Below are 23459 nucleotides of genomic sequence, written 5' to 3'. Positions count from 1 at the left end.
CACTGGTCAGCAGTCCATCACAGGGCCAACAAACACGTTGATTTCTAAATGCAATTTAGCGAAGGCAAGTTAATTTACATAATGCATTTCATGAGCAAGGCAAAGGGCTGTACATAAACAAATCATAATAGGGAAACATCGAGGGAAGAACAGTGTAGTAGCAGGGTATTAGTGAAGACAAAAAAATTAATAAAACTGAGTATTAAAGGTGGTTAAGGGATCAAATGATCGTTAAAGTGAATATGGAGGCAAGACCAGGCTATTTATACTATCATTTCCCTCGTAATATAACCCTTGCTTTAAAACCTGGGGGATTTTTAAACATTTCTCCCTGCAAAGAAGGGATTTCCTGGAACTTTTGCGTCATCTGCAAGTTAGAAATATGCACACATAGTTTGGTCAACTTCATATAACTAAGGGTGTCAATCTTTAAGCCTTTTCACATCTGGACAAAGAGCCAGATGCTTTCCTAGGCACTTCTCTAACCTTCCCCCTAACCTCATGTTTGGGGAGTCCCTTGTCACATTCCATTTAATCTGTTAAGGTTATGGTTATGGTTGAAACAGGTGTACCTGGAGAGAACCTAACCATGCAAGAGGAGATATGGAAACCCCATGCAGAAATATGCCAACCAAGAGTGGTCACTTGAGGTCCTGTTGTCCCCTTGAGGGATGGCAGGAACCCTGCAGGGGATATTTCCTGCCATACTGGGCTGGGGGAAATCCTCTCTTATAAGATCAGTGGGGTAATAAGGAGTTAATGAAAAACAAGGCAGACAGCAGCAGCTGCTCAGCTCAGGTCTCTCTCAGATAATGCAAAACACTGGGAAATGTCGCTGTTAATCAATTTGTTTTTCACATCAAATTTTGGAAACTTATTGCTACTCTGATAAAGTGTATTTGTCACCTAAAATATATTGTAAAATACAAACAAAAGCACTGTGATATAATGTTAATGTATATAATTTTAAAAGGCACAGAATAGATGTTAGTCTGTCAGAAATCACCATGTTAGACTTTTGTGAGCAGCTGCATTGACTTTGATCAGCTGTGCAGCTTAGATGTAAGACTGAAGGACTGAATGTTGATCTGATCAAGCTTTGGATGTTTATTTTGGATGCTAAGAATCAGGCTCCATTTTAGGAACTGACATAAAAAAATGCAAATCTAACTTTGCATATTTGTATGAAAGAAAGGCTCTTTTTCTTTGTGTCGCCCATCTTCCTCTTTCTGTCCCTCTCTCCACAGTAGTGTGCCTGCGCTGACTGGAGGTAAGCCATGGAGGATGGGAAGCCAGTGTGGGCGCCCCACCCCACAGACGGGTTCCAGCTGGGAATGATCGTTGACATAGGAGCCGATACGCTCACCATAGAACCACTGAACCAGAAGGGCAAGGTGGGTCGTCGCACATAAACCGACTCTCGGTTTACGAGGAAGTTTCCCTCTGGACATTCAGTGAGGAAGATCGTGTGCATTGGTATGGAGGATAAAAAGTGCCACAATTAAATAAATAAATACAGCGATAAACAATTAATTAAATGTGTAATTCATTAAATAAATAAGGAATTAAATATATAAATGTGTCATTAATTTAATAAAATACGTCTTAATTTTATTTAAAAAATATATATATAATTATTTCAGTGTGCATTTAATTATTTCATGGTCCTGTGTCGCAGTGCATCGAAACCATTAAAAGAATCTGTCAAACTCACCCATCAAAGTTAGGGGGCGGGGTTAACGCGAATCGAGTCTCTGTAATCGATTTGCTTCGCCTTAATGTGCAGGGTGACCAATCAGGTGTTAGATAACCGCCCCCTAACTTTGATGGGTGAGTTTGACAGATTCTTTTAATGGTTTCGATGCACTGCGACACAGGACCATGAAATAATTAAATGCACACTGAAATAATTATATATATTTTTTTAATAAAATGAAGACGTATTTTATTAAATTAATGACACATTTATATATTTAATTCCTTATTTATTTAATGAATTACACATTTAATTAATTGTTTATCACTGTATTTATTTATTTAATTGTGGCACTTTATATTAGTGATGTGGTTTTAATTAATGAATGACACATTTATTTATTTAATTCCACATTTAATTAATTATTGACACATTTAATTATTTATTTAATGCTGTATTTATTTATTTAATTTTGGCACTTTTTATCCTCCATAGATGGTTGGGGTTTCTGCTCTTTAAATCAAAAGACTCATCACTCTGCTCTTGGTCGTATTACAATCATAGATTCTCAGTTGTAAATAAATTCTGTCGGTTTTTATGCAGCTTTCCTTCAGCTGGTCTCCAGTGTGATATCAGACTGGAAGGCGTCGGTAAAACAATGTGCAGAGTGGAAGAAACACGAGAGACCACATGTACAGAAACATAAATAACTAAAGAGTAGCAGCAGGTGTGCTGATAGTGTTGCCTGGAGAGAGGGCAGCTCATTAGGAGGTAAAGGCCACCTGTTACACCTGAGTCACCTCAGGCCCACAACAAGCAGCCGTCTGATGTTTACAGCGTCTCCCACTGCAGCAGCAGCTTCTTCTGTAGTCAGAAGGTTTTTTTTTTCCTCTTAACTAAAAGGCTCCATGCAGGAACGGCAGTTCACTGACTGCTTTAATGATTTCTGTCTGTTTTGCTTGATATTCACAGACTGTTGTTTACCTCCTGTAAAGATTTTAATTTATATTCACAGATTTTCAATGTTTACCCGTTAAATAACTTAGTTTTTTGCTTTTAGTCAGTTTTAGTGAAACTGCTTGAAGAACTCAGTAGATGCATGGCCCCTCTCACACCTATTGCCAGTCGGCTGGTAAATAGAAGGTTATTACACCGTAGCTTAAATGGTTATTATTACATAAATTTAAAACACACTAAATAAAATTACATTAGGGGAACAATAAAATTACATTAGGGGAACACTGATGTTTGCAAAGAGCTCAACCAATCAGTCAAAGTCAAATAAAATGTTGTAATATCTTGGAAAATATATTATATTATTTCATCACCAGCTGATGTTGCCTTCATGCTGGATGTAAAAGCAGTTAAGTACTTTCTTCCTTTTCATTAGATGTTGTGCTGTTGGCCCACACTTTGTATGATACTTCAAAATACTAAAGTATACGGATACTTTGTCATTGTTTTATACAAAAGAACGCATAAATTAGGGTTTTCTTAAAGGTACTCCAGACAATTCTGTGCTAAATTAGTTTAGTTACCCCACAAGAATTAAAGAAAAATTATAAAACGGAAATCCGTGTTGTATTTCAGTTATCGTTGAAGGTCAGGTTTTCTGCCTTTGTGTCGATTTCTTTTCTGTAAATACAGATATTTAATTAAAATAAAAGATCCACCAATAACCTTGTAACCAGTGGGCCTCGGCAGATGGCCGCTCACACTGAGCCTGCTTCTGCTGGAGGTTTCTTCCTGTTAAAAGGGAGTTTTTCCTCTCTACTGTCGCTACAAGCATGCTTAGTGTGAGGGATTGCTGAAGAGTCAATGAGTCAATGCAATCAACTGGTTTTCCTTAGATAGAAAACTTTGAATCAATTTGACTGTATGATCTGGTTGAATTGTTAAGTACCTTGAGATGACGTGTGTTGTGAATTGGTGCTATAGAAATAAACTGAATTGAATTGAATGCAAACCCAGATACAGGTTATCTGAATATTAGAATATCACATAGTATGAACTAAAATTGAACTTAGTTTAGTTGTCTTCGCATTCATGGGAAAAAAAATGCTTTACAAGCTAGCTAGTTAGATGATCGTGCCTTTATGGCAGCGGCAACGAGACTATGGAATAACTTGCCTTGGCATCTTAGATCAGCAGGCTCCTTTGAGGTTTTTAAATCCTCTTTAAAATCACATTTCTTCTACCTGGCTTTTAATCATGTCTAAGTGTACATTTGGCAAAATTCTATTTTAAATTTATTTTATTCTAAAATGTATTTTAATTGAAACATCTATCTTATTCTATTTTTATGTGTTTATGTATTTTAGCCTTTAGCTTTTATCTTATGTTCCTTAACTGTGATTCCTGTACAGCACTTTGGTCAACCCCGGTTGTTTTAAATGTGCTTTATAAATAAAGTTTAAGTTGAGTTGAGTTATATAGTGCTGTATCCAAAGCTATAAAAGGAAAGTTTTGTTCGAGAGAAAAATTTTCGAAAATAGTCCTAGGGCAACAGGAACGACTGCAGCCTTAAGTTCATTGTTTGTAGTCAGATCTTAAAAAGCTGCCTCCAGTTTGTGGTAAATCCAACCAAAATGAGAGACTTTTCAGCAGATTTAAGGGAAAATGTCGTTTTTCTGTTTTATTAGCTATAAAAAAATCTTCAAACCGTAAAAAATAAATAAAAAATGATCAGATATATAACTGAATGTGTAAAATAGATTAAATTAATATATCTGAAAATTAAATAAATGTGCTTTTTTATAACCCCTATTTTATTTCTTTTTACTTGTATGTGGAATTGACAAGTAAAATGGAAACTAAGACACAGCAGAACTAAGCTTTGTTCGCTGTATGTTTTAAGGAAAGCTAAGCTGCTGGATTTACATATTTTACCTCAGATATTTTGTTTAATTAGTTCTAGAGAAGCTGGTGTGGCGTCATTTATTCAAGCTTTACTGCTTTATGAAAATTATTGATTTGCAAACCACCTGCTTGTGTTAATCCAGCTTATAAAATTTTCTCTGAATATAAATGTTCTTTTTTAAGATGAATTAAAAAGCATATTGGTTTGTAAAGATTTCTACCAGACAGACAAATATTTTTTAATTTTTTGTTTTGTTTTACAAGTTCTCCCATTCATGTCCCCCTTTTCCCAGCAGACTCATTAGTGCTTCTGTTTTTGCATCAAATTTTACTGGTTAGACATTATTCACACAGTTGTTAGTGCGGCTGACCATGTCTGTGTTTGTGCCAACATCCTCCATGAGGCACACAAAGCTCCGCTTGTTTATGATCGCTGGCTCCCACTGGTAATAAACCATGCACCATTGTGCTTTGGATTATGTTTATTTGACAAGCATTAATATAAAAATGGGATGGTGAAAATCATTAAATATAATGGAAACACAAGTAATTACTGCAAATAAATGAAGACCTTGATTGATTTGTCTGTTAATATATATATATTTTTAAATGTTGGAGTCAGTTGACCAGGAGAAGAGCAGCCTTATTGTTTCCTGTGAGCTTCATCATCGTCTTCTCCCAGCCTCATACACACAGACTCAGTCAGGTGTTCAGATCTTGTTGCTCTCCCTCCAAATAATTTATCACACTGCCATGTCCCTCGCTTGTTTCTCTCGCAATCGTCTCGTTCCATTGAGTTTATTTCCATTGACTCAGACTCAGAAACAATAGAGTGAGGGCAGCAGTAATTAACACACTGAACATCATTACAGCCATCTTTAATAATGATACGTCTGTCAGGGTTTGGCCTTTTTCATTTGCTTTTCTCCATTTTTAACTCGTAGATCTTGCTTTTCAAACTGATCAAAATGTTTACCAATGACGAGTAAATGTTAAATAATCTATTAGTGAAGTAAACAGAACATTTTCAGTGTCTAATTGAACCAACTGCACCTTTTGCTTTTTTTTCTGTCTTGCAAATGCCATGGTGTAAACGCTGCCATTACTGATGTGGTTCATGTTACAGACGCTTCTTGCTCCGATGAGCCAGGTCTTCCCAGCAGAGGATGACGTCAACAAAATTGTCGATGACAACTGTAAGTCTGTTTGTTGTTTTTTTCGGTTTATTTATTTATTTTTAATGCAAGTTTGCCTTCATAATTTGTTCTTTTTTTCTCTCTGCAGGTTCTCTTATGTACCTAAATGAAGCCACTCTCCTCAACAACGTCAGAGTCCGATACAATAAGGACCATATTTACGTACGTTCCTTTCTCAGGTTCATTTAAAAAACTTATAAAACCATAGTTAACACACTGACGTTTTATTCAACAGAAATTTTGGGGCTAATTTTCCATTCATAATCTTTGCAAAGTTTGATCTCCTGATGCTGATTTTTCATTTATTTGATTTCTCTTTGAAATATTAAATAATAATATTAAACAATATAAGTGCAGTTTTCCTATCAAAGACTTTAATCTCATTTAATCCAATGTTTTTTTTTTTCAAACTCAGTTGATAAAGAAGAGAATAAATAAACTGGTAATTGGTAGACGACCTAGATTTATAGATTTAGATGAAGATAGAGATTTGTGGATTAGAGATAGAGATTAGCAAGTAAGGGAAAATTAACAAATTATGAATAGTAGAAAAAGAATCAAGTAAATAAAAGCAAATTCTTATAGTTTCTAGAGTGGGATCCTCCATCTGGGTTTTATACAATGAAAATTTTGGAAATTAACCAGAATTTTAGTTTGTCTATTATGTTTTTTTAATGATTATTACACTTAATTAATATGAACAATGATCAACCTGAACTTTGAAAATAAAGGCTGCTAATGAAGACTAAAAGAACTAAAAATTAAGGATTTCCAAATTCAGCTTTTTTTTATTTCCAATACGATATCAATGTTGCAGTTTCAAGTGTTGACTGATACAATATCATCCCCGTATCGTAATAACATAGATATATACTTTTATTACTTAATGCTATTATTTTTTTATTTTAACCACAGCATTAGAAAAGGCTTGATCAGGTGATATTACTCAAGCAGAGAGAGATAATTTATAAGAATATTGGCATGGAAACATCAATCCATGAACAACAAGAGCTTTAAATAGAGCACAGTATCGAATATCTTAGATGTAGGCCGATTTTTTTCTGATACTTTTTTTTTTTTGGATGGTATTGGAGGGATTTAATAGAAAAGAAAAAAGTTTTTTTTATTTTTTTTTATTTCATTAAGGACATCCTTAATGAACAGGTCTAATTGATCTAACTCATTAAGCCTTCCTTTCTTGGTGTCGAATTCTTGCTCTCTTTCTGCTTCGCAGGTTGAAGGAAGCATAAAAATATCTAAACATATTGAAAACGTTGTTAGTTTAAAACAGCTTCTTACTCGCTAAGCCTCCTGACTTAATTTCAAACAGTTAACTGATATCAATTGTAGCTATTATCCCTCATTTACAACAGGGTAAGAGTTCTCTTTCAGGTCAGGTATGGTGTGTTCACTGATCAGAAAAGGATTACATTTTTGAGGTTCCAAACAGTTCCTGTATTTATCTCTACGTTATCTCAATATTACTGGTTATTCCGATTAAGTTGCAGGTTGTAGAGCTGAGAGATTAGATCCCTGTTTTCGACTCCCTTGGGAGGAATGACCAGGTGGTACTGCGGGGAGGTCAAATACGGGTCAGACTGGGAAACCCTGCCTTCACCTCAGTTACTTAAGAAATTAGAAACAGGTGGTAGATAAAAAATTCATAACATGATAAAGGTTCACAGTGTTTTGTTAGTTTTCAGGCATCTATTTCCCCTGTTATTTTTTTTTCCTTTTGTTTTTTAGTAGTCTAAATGATGCATCATGGTGACACTAATTTTGCTTTGTATTTCTTGCAGACTTATGTGGCAAATATCCTGATAGCTGTTAATCCTTACTATGAGGTACCAAAACTCTACGGTCCTGATGCCATCAAGTCCTACCAAGGAAAATCCCTGGGAACTCTGCCACCCCACGTCTATGCTATAGGTGAGGGCTCACACCTGTAAGGCTGAGCTGCATTGTAAAGGTTAATGTTTTCAAAAGCGGCATGCAAACTTTGAACTTCCTGCCGACAAGTACGATTGGCACCGAGCAGCCATGCAGCAGAAACATGCACACAGACAGCAAGGAGGGAAAAGATTCAGTCTAAATCCATTATGAAAGACTTCTTACCCAGGTGTTATTGTTGGTTAGTTGCTATAAATCTATATTTTTTTTGCTATATTTTGGTTAGTACATGTAATGAGCATGCATAATGACAAATTCTATAATCTGCTTTAAATCTGCTTTGTTTTAGCGGATAAAGCCTACAGAGACATGAAGGTTTTAAAGATCAGCCAATCCATCATAGTGTCTGGTGAATCTGGTGCTGGAAAGACGGAAAACACAAAGTTTGTTCTCAGGTACCGTATACATGTACTTCCACATGAATCAGTTTCCTTTCCCCTGACGAATCCTTTCTAATTCAGTGGGTTTATATCAGGGTGTCTGTTTTTGTAACCGTTAAGCAGAGCTTTACAAAACATTTTTCCATTGAGTAATGATACAACCATAAGCTTTCAGGTATTTTATTTGGATTATATGTCTCCACCAAGACAAAGCAGTAAATTATCATTGGGGAAGATGAGCAATTGTTAAATGTTTGAAAAGAATATAAATAAAAAAATTGAACAGTGCATTTGTATTTTAACTTGTTTTCTGTTAAAATATGGCTGTCCTCTTAGATTAAATTAGAGAAAAACAGCATCCTAAAGTACAAGAACCACAACAAACGGGTTAGGAAAGAAAGCTGTGGGGAGGTGTAATGGTGTGTTCACGCTAAAAGTGTTTTGGGCATCAAAGCATCTGATTTACATGCAAAGTCTATGGGGGACGTAGTCAAGACGTCCAGAGGGTCAGAGCTTCCATGGTTCTGCTTTACACCAGAGGAGCATCAGCCAATCGGCAAAGCTGATGCAGGAGTTTTTTGGGGGGAGACAGACGCTATATGCACGCTCCATTGTTTAGAGCAAAAAAAAGTTTAGGTTTAAGGGTTAGGGTAAGGGATGTGTTAGCAATAAGATTATACATCACAGCTCATGGAAACATTTTAAGAAGTTCCCTCTATAACCTGTCATGAACCCCCGCTTTTACGCATATTTACCCATACTTCTGGACCAGCTGTCTTTGTCTTTCAACTCTAGAGATTGGAAAAATAAATTGCCTGTACACACACTGACCACCGAGTTATGATGTTAGGATGGCCCAGTTAAATTACAGCACTACAGAGGTGCTTTCCATCCAGTCGTACTTGGTTACTATTTTACAAACTCTGAAGGGCAAAAAGCGTAGTCTCCAGATGTAGCTGTAGCATAAGGTGTTTAGTCAAAGTCTTGACTTAGAAGGGTTGAATCCAAATGCATGCCTCTCATTTCGGATTTTTCTACTTGTGAAAAAGAAAAGTTATCATCTTTAAGGTATTATTTTCCTTCCTCTTCATAATTATGCACTCATATGTGGTGGTTTATTGCTCAGCATGGAATAAACTAAATTAGAATTTGGCATTATAAAATGAAAAAGTTTGAAGGCCTACCTGTGCATGGGACTGTATTTTAACCAGGAGCATTGTTTCAACAACACTATTATTATGTCATTATTATGTCATATGTTATTTCATTTTATGTCATTAAACAACATTGTACTAAACCTGTAACTAAACACAGATTAAGTTAATCTTTTATTGAACAAACTTCACGAGTTATTTTAAATTTGGACTTCTACAGCCTTAAGTTGCTCCTTTGGCTGTAAGAGTGCAAACGAAACAGAGAAATATTTACATACATAAAGAACACGGGGAGAAAAAAAATCTGCTGTAGCCTTAAAATGGGAAATCATGTTCAAAAGAAACACTACTCCTCTGACAGCTGCGATAATATTTGCAAAATAACAAGCAGCGCCTGAAATAATGTTGTCCTTTATACGTATGACTTTATTGACACAGCATTGCAGCTTTGCAAAGTAAACTTGTGCCATCTGTGCTTCGTTGTGAACCCCTGTAGGTACCTGACAACAACATATGGCAGCGGTCAAGATATTGATGAAAGAATTGTAGAAGGTAATCTTTCACCATGTTGCTGATGGATTATAGGTCTCATGACGTCATTCTGATTGTTCTTTTTCTGCATTATACAACAGCCAATCCTCTTCTGGAGGCGTTTGGAAATGCAAAAACTGTCCGGAATAACAACAGCAGTCGCTTTGGGAAGTTTGTAGAAATTCACTTTAATGACAAGGTAAGTCTTGGTGGCTGATTTCTTTTCTTTTTTTCTGATTGACAATTCCTATTAAAACATGACCTTTCTTGTGTATCGTTAGAATGCTGTTGTGGGTGGATTCGTCTCCCATTACTTGTTGGAGAAATCCAGGATCTGTATGCAAAGCAATGAGGAGAGGAACTACCACATCTTCTACAGGCTTTGTGCCGGGGCGTCCGAGGACCTGAAGAAGACTTTACACCTGGACTCTCCTGATAAGTTCAGGGTCAGTGTTTAAAGACAAGACAAGAGTGCTGACGCAATAACAGGAGAAAAAAAAAAGATTCCCTTTTACATGCTGTGCAAAAGTGTTGATATTCTGGAACCTTTGAAATATTTTGTGACGTTAAGAACAAAGAAGGCCTGAATCAATACTTTATAGAACTTCCATTCATTGCAGTAACAGCTTCAGTTCTTTTGGGGTTATACTCTACATTTTAAAAATGTTCAACCTTAATCAGATTTATTAGTGATCATTAAATATTTTACAAGATATTCTCAGGGGGATTTTGGTCTGGACTTTAAGTAGACCATTTAAATACATGTTAATACTTTGACCTGCACCACGCCATGTTTTTTCTCAGGCTGTGCCTTCAGAGTGATGATTCTGCTGCCCTTGTCTTAAAGGTATAGTGGAGAATGTTCTTTTTCCGGGTGGATCATCAGAATAAATGGTCCTCTTAATTGTCAATCATTCTGGTGATATGTTTAAGTAAGGCCATCCTATGTGCTCCTCCCCATTTTCACTTACCGGTGGTGAGTCTGACGTAATAGCCTCGTGAGACCATCCTGATCTCGCGTGCTTTCAAGGTTTCACTCGCTAATCAGTATGGAGACTCTCCGTTGAAGAAAATGTGGAGCCGTTCACCAAAGAACGTCCAATCAGCGTTGGCTTTGAGGCGGGTTGAGGTGTGACGCAACGAGAAGCGCGACAGTTCAGTCTAAAGAAAATGGCGGCTTCAGCCGATGAAACTAGCGTTAGCGTGGCTATCGAGCAAGTTTTATCGGAATTACAGAGTATTTCTTCACTGAAAGAAGAGCAAAACACTGCTCTGGAGGCTTTTCTCAAAGGAAAAGATGTTTTTGCTCTTCTCCCGACTGGTTTCAGCAAGAGTTTGATCTACCAATTGGCTCCTCTTCATATGCTTCGTTGATCTGATTGGTTTATTTGGCCCGTCTATCACCAACATAGGCCAATCAGCTAACCAGTATTTTCGCCCCTTCCCAAAATTACTTCAACGGAAGGTTTCCAGATGGATATGCGGAGCAAATCCATCTGGCGGAGTCAGGTTACTGACGTAGTGGAATAATTGCAAATTTTCTTTTGAAAAGTAAGTTTGTATGAGCAATGCAAACAGCAACTTTTAAACAGAGCGTGCACAAGTGGAAATGGGCTCGTGCGTGCTCTTGCACGTGTTTATAAGGCGTTCCCTCTCAAGAACGGGTAGGGGGTTGTGCATGTCCATTTTTTTTTTTAAAGGTGGAAAGAGCGTGTGATCACAAAGATCCTCCACTATACCTTTAAGTATAAAGCTTCTTACAGGGTTTCCAGGATTGCCCTGAATTTATCTCCATTTATTTTAAACTAATTCAGAGCCTCCCTACAACTTCTAACCTCCACCAATAGGTTTTATTATACGGACGCTTCTGCTTGTAGGGAAAACAATTCATTTTGGTCCCCTTCTTCTACCTATTCCAGTTCCCTTCATGGCTCAATTTCATGATTTTTTTTTTATGACCTTTATGTTTCCACTCTTTTATAAAGGCCACATTTGCAGAATGCATACTAATAGTTGTCTGGTCAACAGATTCCATGACTCACAAGCTCCTCTAAAGTCACCTTGTGCCGCTTTGTTGTTTCTTTGATTCCTGTCCCTGCTCTGCATGTCACTGCTCTAGCCTCTAGCTCTACAAGCGTTGCTGTGATGATGGGCTCCCACTACCCACAGGCTGACCAAAAAAAAAAATATATATATATATATATACCAAAAGTAAAGTAGACAGTTTATTCAAATGTTTTATTAGTTGTTTATAACCTAACCGATTATGACTAACTTTCTATATATGCACTGTGTGTTTCGTATTTTCTCCAAAGCAGATTATTTTTTTACTCTGTCACCATGTCTCATCCTGCCTAATGACATGGAGGCAAAGTAAAACACAAAGTAGGTCCAACCAAAATAGTCCAGGGTTCTTCCTCTGTCGTAGCACAGTTGCGCAGAATCATGTGCGGTCCAGTCCCATGCATTTTTCTCTAAATGCCACAACCACATATGATCTAATTTCCTGTCTGAGCGGACACTAAACTGTGTCTGTGTGTTTAGGCCTTTAGGCAGACGTTCATTTCCTGGTAGGTTTGTGCTCTTCATGTTCCGATGGCTTGAAACCCTGTTTTTAAACCAAACCCTCCTTTAAAATTCTTTAGTGATGTAATAAATAGAATATCTGGCTTTATGTTCAACTGAAGTTAGATTGACTCTTTTTACTGATTCAGCGACTTCTAAAGCTATAGGTTTCATTTTACTGGATTACTGGAGGGTCTGTGTGTAAATGAACAGACTTATCTTTTTAAAATTTTACATGTTAAAACCTTTGAAAACCATCCAACTAATCCAGAAAACCGTCATACCTGAAATATTGTTGTTTTTTAAATAATGCGGTCCTCTGTGGTTTCAGAATGGTAAATGTTAAACTGTTTCTGCACCCTTGTATCTGTGCAATATTTTACTTTTTAATGTGAGCTTTTGGTCAGAAAAGCCTTCATCGGAGTGGACATGTACTTTCTGATGAAAGTCTTTCTGACTGAAATCCTGCACAGATACTAATGTACTGAAATCCTTTGTTTACCTTTTATGGTTTCCAGCACCTTAACCAAGGCATATCCAGGATGAGCAGTAGATCTGTTGCAGTATTGCAAAGGTTGACATTGCAGTGATGATTTCCATTTCATATTTTCAGCAGCTCAAATTTCATGATTCCTTTTGCTGTTCTCATATTTTATATCCACTTAAAAATGATCAAACCGGTGAGCAATTCAATTTTATTCACAATCCTTTTTTTTTCTCTGATAATAACCTTAACCAGAACAACAAGCACCTCAGGCTGTAGATGTTTATCTGCTTACCAAGTCCCCAAAGCCTCTTCCATATTAACAGAAGCATCTACTCCTATTTGCTTTTAGTTATCCTCAGAGCAACGCAGCAATGAATCTTTTAACATTTTAAAACCTACAGCAGCAACCTCTGAGGATTACCCACCATGAGTTCAGTCTGTCCAAATATTTCCCTGAATTGTTTCTTTGTGTTTTGCAGTACCTGAACCGAGGATGTACCAGATACTTCGCCAGCAAGGACTCTGATAAACAAATCTTACAGAGCCGCAAGAGTGCTGAGGTAAGCGTCTCTTGTATATTATATAAATATGCAGTAATCTTATGTTAAATTTTCAATTCAGTTTATTTCTATAGCGCCAATTCACAACACATGTCATCTCAAGGCACTTTACAGTTCAACCAGATCATCCAGTTAGATTGATTCAAAGTTTTCTATGTTAGGAAAAGCAGTTGCATCGACTCGTTGACTCGTTGACCCTCACACTAAGCATGGTTGTAGCAATGTTCAACAATGATGAGGATTCTCTAGAGTTTAACAAAACTTAATTCATTATTTTATTCAAGAATTAAATCATGGCTTCCGTTGAATGTCAGGACATATTTTTTCTGTCTTTTTATCACTTTAAATATGATTAATCGAAGACGCTGATTACTGCTATTTGGAAATGACTTATCTAAATATAGTTTTTTAAATATCAAAATGTTCTGATAATGTTGTCTAAAAAGTCGTGGAGAAGAGCGCTGATTGTTCTCCAGTCATACTATTTACTAATTGCTGCAACCAGAAATAATAATGGAAAGTTGAGTGGAAGGAGAAAGTGCAGTAGATACGCTATAGGGACACTAGCAGCCATTAGGATATTTTGGGGTAGAGTCTGTTTGTTCGAAGCTTTAACATGATTCAAAGGCATGTTATCTGGGATAAGGAGATAAAGGTCTAGACTCAGTGATCTAAACTCCTTTTTTCAGAGGAAATTAAAGTTTACATGTCCTCTGAATCTGTCGGTTATTTTTTCGATTAATAATCTGATAGCCAAAGGTTTCTTAAAGAACGCTTTTTATGAATTTAAACCACGTGTAACTAAATCTTTTCTTTTAGGGTTAGGGTTAGGGGGTTAGGGGGTAACCCTAACCCAAGTGGAGGAGTTTAAGTATCTCGGGATCTTGTTCGCGAATGAGGGAAGAAGGGAGCGGGAGATCGACAGGCGGATTGGCGCAGCGTCTGCTGTGAAGCGGGCGCTGTACCGGTCCGTCGTGGTGAAGAGAGAGCTGAGTCAAAAAGCGAAGCTCTCGATTTACCGGCCGATCTACGTTCCTACCCTCATCTATGGTCATGAACTCTGGGTTGTGACCGAAAGAACGAGGTCGCGGATACAAGCGGCCGAAATGGGTTTCCTCCGTAGGGTGGCTGGGATCTCCCTTAGAGATAGGGTGAGAAGCTCGGTCATCCGGGAGGGACTCGGAGTAGAGCCGCTGCTCCTCCACGTCGAGAGGAGCCAGTTGAGGTGGCTTGGGCATCTGGTTAGGATGCCTCCTGGACGCCTCCCTGGTGAGGTGTTCTGGGCACGTCCCACCAGGGGGAGGCCCAGGAGGAGACCCAGGACACGCTGGAGAGACCATGTTTCTCGGCTGGCCTGGGAACGCCTTGGGGTTCCTCCTGAGGGGCTAGAAGAAGTGGCTGGGGAGAGGGAAGTCTGGACCTCCCTTCTTAAGCTGCTGCCCCCGCGACCCGACCCCGGATAAGCGGAGGAAGATGGATGGATGGGCAATATGTTTATATTTTTGTTTTGTTTTACAATTTTGATATAATTACTACTCTAATTGGATTGCTCTCTCAGCTAAAGGCCCTTTTTAGAGTCCAGTTAACTATTAGTTGATGATTATTAGTTGATGATTATTTCAATAAATGAATAATCCGATTAGCGGTTTCAGACCTAGTTTCCACATTAAGTAGAAACATTCTGTCAGTCCGTCCGGACACAAACAAGGAACCGTTGGAGCACTCAGTCCTTCCCTCTGCTGACGGGCTGTAAGGAGATGCTGACTTCATTTTCCAGCATGACTTTGCATTAACGCAGACAGCCAAAAATACCAATACTTGCTTTAACCGCTGTGGTAGAACCAGACCTAAAATTCTCATAGTATCTTTGGATTATTATTATAAGAGAGATGAGAATCACCAGGACCAAACTGAGCTTCCTGAACAGGCTGATCTATGCATAGCTGTGTTCATGCATTTTCTGCTGATCTGCATAGTCACATTTTCTGTCAGAAATTTAGATCTTTTTTTTTTTTGTTTTGGACTGTATGCCAGAATTAAAAGAATTAACAGAAGAAAAAAAAAGCGAAATTATAGAATAAATGATGTTGGGCGGCCAACTACTGTACTAAGGTCAGTACATCTCTGCAGTACAAGTGCGATAATCCAAGTCAACTACTGTGTAGTCTTCCCTTAGATCTCTACTATGCAGATATTTTTATATCGAAGGGAAACATATTTCAGGAGATTACAACTTTTTTCTTTTATTTTATGTTTTATTGGTACTATATACCCTCTTTTTATATTGTCTGTCATATTTTTATCTCATATTTTTATCCCTAGGGACAAATAAATTTGAGTCTACACTAAGTTTGCAGTAATGTTGAAATTCATTGACCTTCACATGTCACGCAATAAACAGGAATCATATTTTAGCAGAATTATAAAAGCTTTGATTTTACCCCTTTTTGTTTTTGATATTTAAATTTTTTTTATATGAAAACATTTATGCTTATTTATCTCAATAAATGAACAATGAACCTCTTGTGACCTCTTATGTAAGTAAAACAGTGTGATTTCTTTCTGATTATGTCATTCCTCTGTCTCATCTGATGATTAACAGGACAATAAGGTGATTTTTTTTTTGCCCCTTTCTTTATGTTTTTGGCTTTGGCTTTTTCTTCTTCTGTGTTTTTCTAAACTCGCTTCAGAGACTGTCAGAGTTCAACCTGCTCTTGCTTTTAGTAAAAACAGGAAATGGGTGCATGAAAGATTTTTCTTTGCATTTGCATGTCAGCTTTGGTCCTGGTTTCGGTGTTTCCTAATTATTCAGCAGTATGTTTTAGTTCTTAAAGGCACGGCTGCATAACTTAATGCAAATTTTACTTTTGCTTTGGCTGTGTGCAACACAATGGTTAAATGAAATGTTATGGTCAGAGTAAGAAAGCTTTCTGTTCCGGTAAGGTAAGACTTCTTCAACATAAAGGGAATGTATTTCAAAACTCTTTCCAACTTTCAAGTAATTTATAATAATTGATCTTGATAAATCGTTTTACACAAATAGTTTATATTTTATTGGCTTTGTTATAGTAAAGATGTGGTATAAAGTACATGACACATGCTGATGTAAACCTGCTCAAGTGTTGCTCCATCATGCATTGAGCTGGCAGAGCGCTGCTGGTGGAGGGTCTGTTTTTTTCTGATTTCAGGCTTGGATTTGGATCTTAGTTCTATTCTGGGTTATATTTCCTCATCAAAGCTTTAAACCTGCATTAATTTTTTTTTTTTTTTGCGTGATGTTTGAGTGAAGGACATGGTTTAATCAGAGTTTATCAACCCACACCAGTTTCTAACTCACCTGTGCATCTGTAGCATGTAAAGGCAGGTGCTCTCAAAGACCCGCTTCTGGACGACCAGGGAGACTTTAACAGGATGTGCGGGGCCATGAAGAAGATCGGCCTGAATGACACAGAGAAACTGGACCTTTTCAGGGTCGTCGCGGGAGTTCTGCATCTGGGAAACATCGACTTTGAAGAAACTGGGAGCTCCTCAGGTCAGACAGAAGCAAAATGAACGAATATCTCTGAAACACTCTTTTAATCTGCAGGAGTAAGAAAAATAAATCCTGGATAACCAGATTAGTACATTCTCTTTCCATGAACTTGTCCACCTGTTTTAGAACAACCTATATTATATTTAATTGGTGTTTTATGTGCTAGAACAACATAAAGTAGATAATATATTTTTAAAGAGATATCAAAATGAGAAGAGATGCACCACTATTAAGATTTCAATACCCTAAAAATTGCTAAACTTCTTCTCTGCTTCACTTTTAACATGGTACGGCCCTGCATCAGTATCACTGTCACATGACCAAACAAATACATGAGCAACCTGCCGCATTCCTTAAAAACAAAACGTTCATATCAGGCCAGTTTTACTCATTTATGTATTTAATTATGTCTGTGAGATATTTTACTTTCCTGGAAGTAATAGATAATTTTCTAAATTAGAAACTGAAAAGTGTGGCATGCATTTGTAATGAGCCCATTTAGTCAAAAGTGTTGACATGCATCTCCATAGTTTTTGGCCATTCTTCATTAGAAAACTAAAAGTTTAGACAGGACGCATCTGTAAACCTCAGCTTTGAAGCCCTGTCATATGTTATTTAACAGCATTAGGTCTAAATATGATTCTGCTTTGATCTAAACCATTGCAGTTGTTCTGCTAGAAGGTGAACTTCCACCTCAGACTGAGGTGTTCTGTTGCTAACAGGATCTCTCCCAGTGTTTTCTTAGATTTAGCTCCATCTATCTCCCTATCTGCTCAGCTTCCTCTCTTTGCACGTTAAAAGTCTTACCACCTCCATGTTCGGGATGGTGATGCTCTGCTCAGGATAATAATAAGCACCAATTCTCTCCTGTTTTTTTCATGAAGCCCAGAAGCTTGACACATGCAAGCTGCTTTCTCCCACATCACTTGTGGTAAACTTCAAACAGAACTTTATACAAGGGCTTTTTTCTTCATGTTCCTCATAAACAGGCAGATCTGTGCGTGGCTTAGCTGTCCAATCAAAGATTCTACAATCTGGCGTGTGGATCTCTGCACTTCCATCAGAAAGGACTTTATTAGATTTTATTTGTTGTATTTTTTTATTTTTATTTCACCTTTATTTAACCAGGAAGTCCCATTGAGATTCAGAATCTCTTTTTCAAGAGAGACCTGGCCAAGGTAGCAGCCAAACCACAGGAAGTTCATACATATTTACAACATATTACATTTTTCATAATAAAACATTTAAAAATTAAAAAATAAAATAAAATCAGAGCAGTATGTTAAAGCACATTGAACATCTCAAGAAAAACAAGCACATATCTTCATCACTACATTCTTCATGGTTGCTTTGAATTCATTCATGGACATGAGAGTTTCTAATTTGAGCTCTTTCTGGAGGTTATTCCACCCCCAAGGTGCAGAGTATTTGAATGCAGTTTTTCCCAACTCAGTTGAAGCTCAGGGTACATTAAAAAGTAACCACTGAGAGGACCATAAAGGAAAGAGGTATACATTTAAATGGCTGAAGAACTGTTTAGGCTTTTATTTTATTGAAAAAACAGTGTATTCTTCTAATTCACAGCTTTGCTGTGGTGGTTGTTGTTTTATCACATAATGTTTTGATAAGAGCCACTGGGATTAGGTGGTAAAAAATATATATATCAGGAAAAAATCAACAGGTTTCCCTGTCTGGTAAAACTCTGGATATACTCTGGATATGTTGTATTATATAATAGTTTAACTTTATGGGTAAGAAAGGTTCTTAACACATAAGTTGTTGTTAATTAATAATATATCTTCTAAGTTGGGTTTTATTGCTGCTCACTTAAACTGAGGAGGGGATAAAAAAAATGGAAATAATATTGGTATTCCTTTAACTGTTCTTAGTCATCTTTTAAATATATCTATAATGAGATCAAATTAACTTTAATCAAGTAAAGTGAAAACAAAACTCTAGAAAGATGCTTTAGTCTCCATCCAAAAGGTCATATTGCTGTTTTTATATTAGGGTGATTGTTTCTGCTTTCAGGTGGTTGCATCCTTAAGAAAGAGTCAGACCAGAATCTGAAGTACTGTGCTGAGTTGTTGGGCCTGGACCAGGACGATTTGCGAGTCAGCCTCACAACTAGAGTCATGCTCACTACAGCAGGGGGCGCCAAAGGCACAGTTATCAAGTAAGATCAACAGAGTTGAGTTTGAAGTGATTATCTGTTTGAAAATCAATCCGCTTTTACTGAACCCACAGTTGTTAACTAGTTTTTAAATGTTTATGAAATGAAGGTGAGAATATAAGGAGAGAATATTTAAAATATGGCTAAAACAATCAAAGATGATTAAAACAGAGCGTTTAAAATTAACCAGACGCTGTTTTCTCTTGTTCCTGACACCAAATGGTCCAGAACAGTAAACTAAACTTCTTAACAACCTGGGAGTAGAAAGAGCATATGCAAATGAGAATGTGATATTAGCGCTGCTCCTCTGTACTTTGATGATAATGCCATGTTTGGTAGATTAATATTTTAAAAGGGGCCAGATGCCGGCCTGGCCTGGAAGTGTTTCCTCCCACATCAATAATGCAGCGTATGTCTGAGGAGGCAGGGGAGTGTGGCTGTGGTACAGTGAAGCCCCGGCGTCTGGGGAGGGGCTGGAACAAAGGGGGGGGTTTCTTTGTTACGGAGCTGCAGATGCATCCAATCATCCCCTGGGAGGCTGAGGGCAACAAAAGGAGGGGGGTGGGGGGTGCTACAGAGTCTTTTAACTCATCAGATAAAACATTGCAACTCATAAAACACCTGTCGGTGAGACCACACCCAACTTTCTTGGATGTTTTTAATGCGTGTTGGGTTTATCATTTATACATCATGTGCATTGTTATTTTGTTAGTCAGATTAGACAGAGCAGAAGGCCTTCCTTCACATTGTGGATGTCACTGTGTGTACGGAGGTCATCTAATCAGGACAGCCTTCGTGTCTTTAAAAATACACAGGATATGGGCACATCTTGGAGCCGGACTGATAGGAGAGCTATCTGTAATCCTGAAGCATAGAGGCAAGCTGCATGAAGTTCAAGACATGGATGGCGTGTCAGTTTCTGATACAGCTAAACATCAACATGATGCAACACATAGACTCATGAGCTGTAAGAAGCAGGAGATGACCTTGTTCAGGGCTCAATCTTTGCCAGCCGCTAGCAGACGTGTTTTTTAAGCCCACAGCTGTGAAAGCTCCAAGCATTTTCTCTGTCCTGTAACGACCTGATCTGGAATAAACTCTGTTATTTTTTACTCCTGTTTTATAGTCCTTTTTTTTATATGGTTTTACCCAGTTTGAGTTAAGAGTAGTAAATAACTTGCTCCCAGGAAAAGAACCGGTGAGGAGGCCCCCGGGGCGCTACAGCCTTCCTTCCAAGGGGACAAATCCTCCTCATTTTAACATACGCTTATCAACCAAAACACTAAATTCTGCCAACAAACCACCATTTTAGATTAAACTGTAATAGAACTGTAATAAATGAGGGTTTTACTTTCTGAGCTGAATATCAAAAGGAAGTATAAGGAGTAGATATAACCTGGTAAAAGAGGGATATTTTAATTTTAAATTCAGTTTCTTCCTAGCTGGGACAGCTCAGTTGAACTCTGGCCTTTGGAGAGGCGCACTTTGTGGGGTCTGGGAACCTTTGTGAATAACTTGAGCATTAATAGTGGTTACAGCACCATTAGAGATTCAGGTAGAGTTCAAAGTTCAGATTTTACTTTTAAAACCTTCTTTTTAAATCATAATGATAGCAGCATTATTCAGACCTAAGCCACGGGCCCCCAAATGTTTCACGCCGACATCAAAGCGTCGATGCCACATTAAAAAGTGGGGCTGATTAAGAAGAGTAAAAACAGAGCAGCATGTCCCAGTTACAGAGCCGCTGTCATTGCCCCATTTAATGTGTCCCTCCAGGGTGCCTCTAAAGGTGGAGCAGGCCAACAATGCTCGGGACGCCCTGGCCAAGGCGGTGTACAGCCGCCTCTTCGATCATGTGGTGAAACGCGTCAACCAGTGCTTCCCTTTCCAGACTTCCTCTAACTTCATTGGAGTGTTGGACATTGCTGGGTTTGGTAAGGGAAAGCAGTCGGGGAAAGAAGCACTCAGACATTTACAGAAACTTTCTCTTTATGTGTAGACAGTTATTTTTTACCTGTAATTTGGAAAATGGCATTTTTTTCCCTCATTCCTTTTTTACTGCTGTGTGGATTATTGAGTAAGATAATCCTGTGTGTGTCCTAAATATAAATGTTCATTTAATTAAGCAACACAAAAACAAGCTCATCACCAGGCATCTTTTTTAAGAACATTATTTTCCCATTCCTATCATTATAATAATAAGCTTTGCACTTTTTCTGCAGAATATTAATGAAATGAATGTTTTCCCTCCTGTTTTCTTTCCTTCTCATAGAGTACTTTGAGCACAACAGCTTTGAACAATTCTGCATTAATTATTGCAATGAGAAACTGCAACAGTTCTTCAACGAGCGGATTCTCAAAGAGGTGGGTGATCAGCCTGTGGATTAAAGTCCTCGTCACGTCACTGAGGAGCCAAACTTATGCGCTGCTCATGAACAAGGAAAAATGCTTTGCATGCAGAGGACTTTTCTCTCGCTCTTTGATTTTTCTTTCACAATCTACGCTCACATTTCCTTTGAGCTTTTCTATTAGAATGCTAATTTCTCACGGGACAACTTGATTTTTTCCCCCCATTTTCTGTGACCCTATAATGTTTTTCTTTTTCTGTCTTTATTTAATGGCTGACAGTTCTGGTTACTTGTTGGTTACTCCCTTGTTGTCTAAGTTTTTTTGCTTGTTTTGATGTTTCTTGAGGAATTTAAAGATTTTAATAAGTGACTGATATAAATCTGTCTCAAGGAAACTTGTTTTACTCTGTGTCGGGGGGGGATTTACCATTATGCAACACTAAACAGTTGCCTAGGGCACCAAGTTCCTGGGGGACGGATAAAACGTTTTACACGTATTGTTCATACAACTATTCCTTATTTGTGCACATTAATTATGTTTTTGTTAAAATTACACTTATAATAATAAGTGTGTCTCAGCCCCCCGCAACCCCCCACCCCCATTTGCTGAGCATGTTCAGAAAGGTCCAATCAGATAGCAGCAAACCATTTGAAAACAAACCATGCAAAGAGCAGTGTTGCCAACTTAGCGCTTTAGTCGCTATATTTAGCCACTTTTCAGACCCCTCTAGCACTTTGATTTCTAAAAAGCTCCTAGCGCCAAATCTAGAGACTTTTTTCTGCTACTGGAGACTTTGGAGACAACATCTAAAAGCAGCGAACTCTGCTCTCCAGAGCAAGTAGATTGGTAACCCCGCCTCCTGCTCTCCTCCATCCTGTCTCCTGTCATGATTCATGCAGCTATTATTTCATCCAAATGAAAAATGGAGAACAGAGAAGCAGATCATGGCCCGTCTACAGTGAAAAGGACTGGGTTATTTACTTTGGCCTTTTTGGAAACACAGAAAGGAGCAATCAGCTAAGTGAGCTTAGAGCTTGGAAAAAATCTTTCATTCCTTTAGAGACAGCATGAAAAGTCAGCTAGAACAAATAATGGATTTCTATTCTGTTAAAATTTCTGTATCCATATAATGGGTCTGTTTAGTGTCTTGTCTTCTCAATTTAGAGGGTCCCCCTGCCTGTCTTTGCCTAGGGCCCCACATTTCCTAAATCTGCCCCTGCTCTGTGTTAAGTTTTTTTATTATTATTATTATTACAGGAGCAAGAGCTGTATCAAAAGGAAGGGCTGGGGGTGAATGAGGTGCATTATGTCGACAACCAGGACTGTATTGGTGAGTTTCTGTCCTTTTTCCACTTTTCCAAGTCTGAGAAGTTTTTACTTTGTATTATTTTTCCTTATAAATCCTTTGTTATAATTACTGTTTGTCATTTGATTGTTACTGCTATCATGTGCCTTGGTTATAAAAGAATCATTGATGTAGATTCACTAAGAGTTTGCTTTTTTTCTTGCACCATAAAGAAAAAGAATCGTGTCCTTATTATCAATTTTGTTGTTTCTAATTAAATCATTTAATTTTCAAAATAAACAATCCATTCTGTTCCTTCTGGGAACTAATATACAATAGCAAACAGAATTAAAATAATAAGACGGCTCTAGTTTGATCATAATCCATATTTTATTGTTGATCAATGAACACACAAAATAAAACAAAGATTTGCTCACTAATTCAACCTTCTACTTCCACAAAACTTAGGGCCTGATTTTCAAAGATTCCAATTAAGAGGTGCTAGATTAGATGACAATTTCCTGTTTGCAGCTGAGTTTCCCATTTAGAAACTCAGATTGTGGTAAATGTTTACATTTGCATATCCTCCACCCATGAATGTGGTGGTTTGGGCATTAGAATATGATCTGCATAGTGACGGGAGACACACGCAATAAAGGGTTTGCTCATGCTTTCTGCTGAACTACAAAAGCAAATCACTTTGCACATTCTCTGAATATCTGCCCTCTGCATACAAACACAT

The 23459-nt window shown here is 37.7% G+C and overlaps 1 protein-coding gene across 1 annotated transcript in view; it reads left to right on the top strand.

The window, feature by feature from the left end:
• The window catches only part of myo6b (myosin VIb), an 80815-nt gene that overhangs the window by 4564 nt on the left and 52792 nt on the right, over window positions 1–23459 (top strand). Inside the window, exons 2-15 of the mRNA XM_038307050.1 lie at window positions 1248–1394; window positions 5682–5751; window positions 5840–5913; window positions 7551–7680; window positions 7991–8096; window positions 9732–9787; window positions 9868–9965; window positions 10048–10212; window positions 13298–13378; window positions 16730–16910; window positions 18942–19086; window positions 20860–21017; window positions 21356–21447; window positions 22690–22762. Coding sequence (XP_038162978.1) covers window positions 1278–1394; window positions 5682–5751; window positions 5840–5913; window positions 7551–7680; window positions 7991–8096; window positions 9732–9787; window positions 9868–9965; window positions 10048–10212; window positions 13298–13378; window positions 16730–16910; window positions 18942–19086; window positions 20860–21017; window positions 21356–21447; window positions 22690–22762 — 1546 coding nt within the window. The 5' untranslated portion in view covers window positions 1248–1277. The remainder of the gene's footprint in view (window positions 1–1247; window positions 1395–5681; window positions 5752–5839; window positions 5914–7550; window positions 7681–7990; window positions 8097–9731; window positions 9788–9867; window positions 9966–10047; window positions 10213–13297; window positions 13379–16729; window positions 16911–18941; window positions 19087–20859; window positions 21018–21355; window positions 21448–22689; window positions 22763–23459) is intronic.

Source organism: Cyprinodon tularosa, unplaced genomic scaffold (genome assembly GCF_016077235.1).
Source record: "Cyprinodon tularosa strain WSP-4 unplaced genomic scaffold, ASM1607723v1 ctg6, whole genome shotgun sequence".
NCBI classification, from domain to species: domain Eukaryota; kingdom Metazoa; phylum Chordata; class Actinopteri; order Cyprinodontiformes; family Cyprinodontidae; genus Cyprinodon; species Cyprinodon tularosa.
The sequence above is the reverse complement of the archived record's forward strand: the minus strand, read 5'-3'. Positions and strand labels throughout refer to the sequence as shown.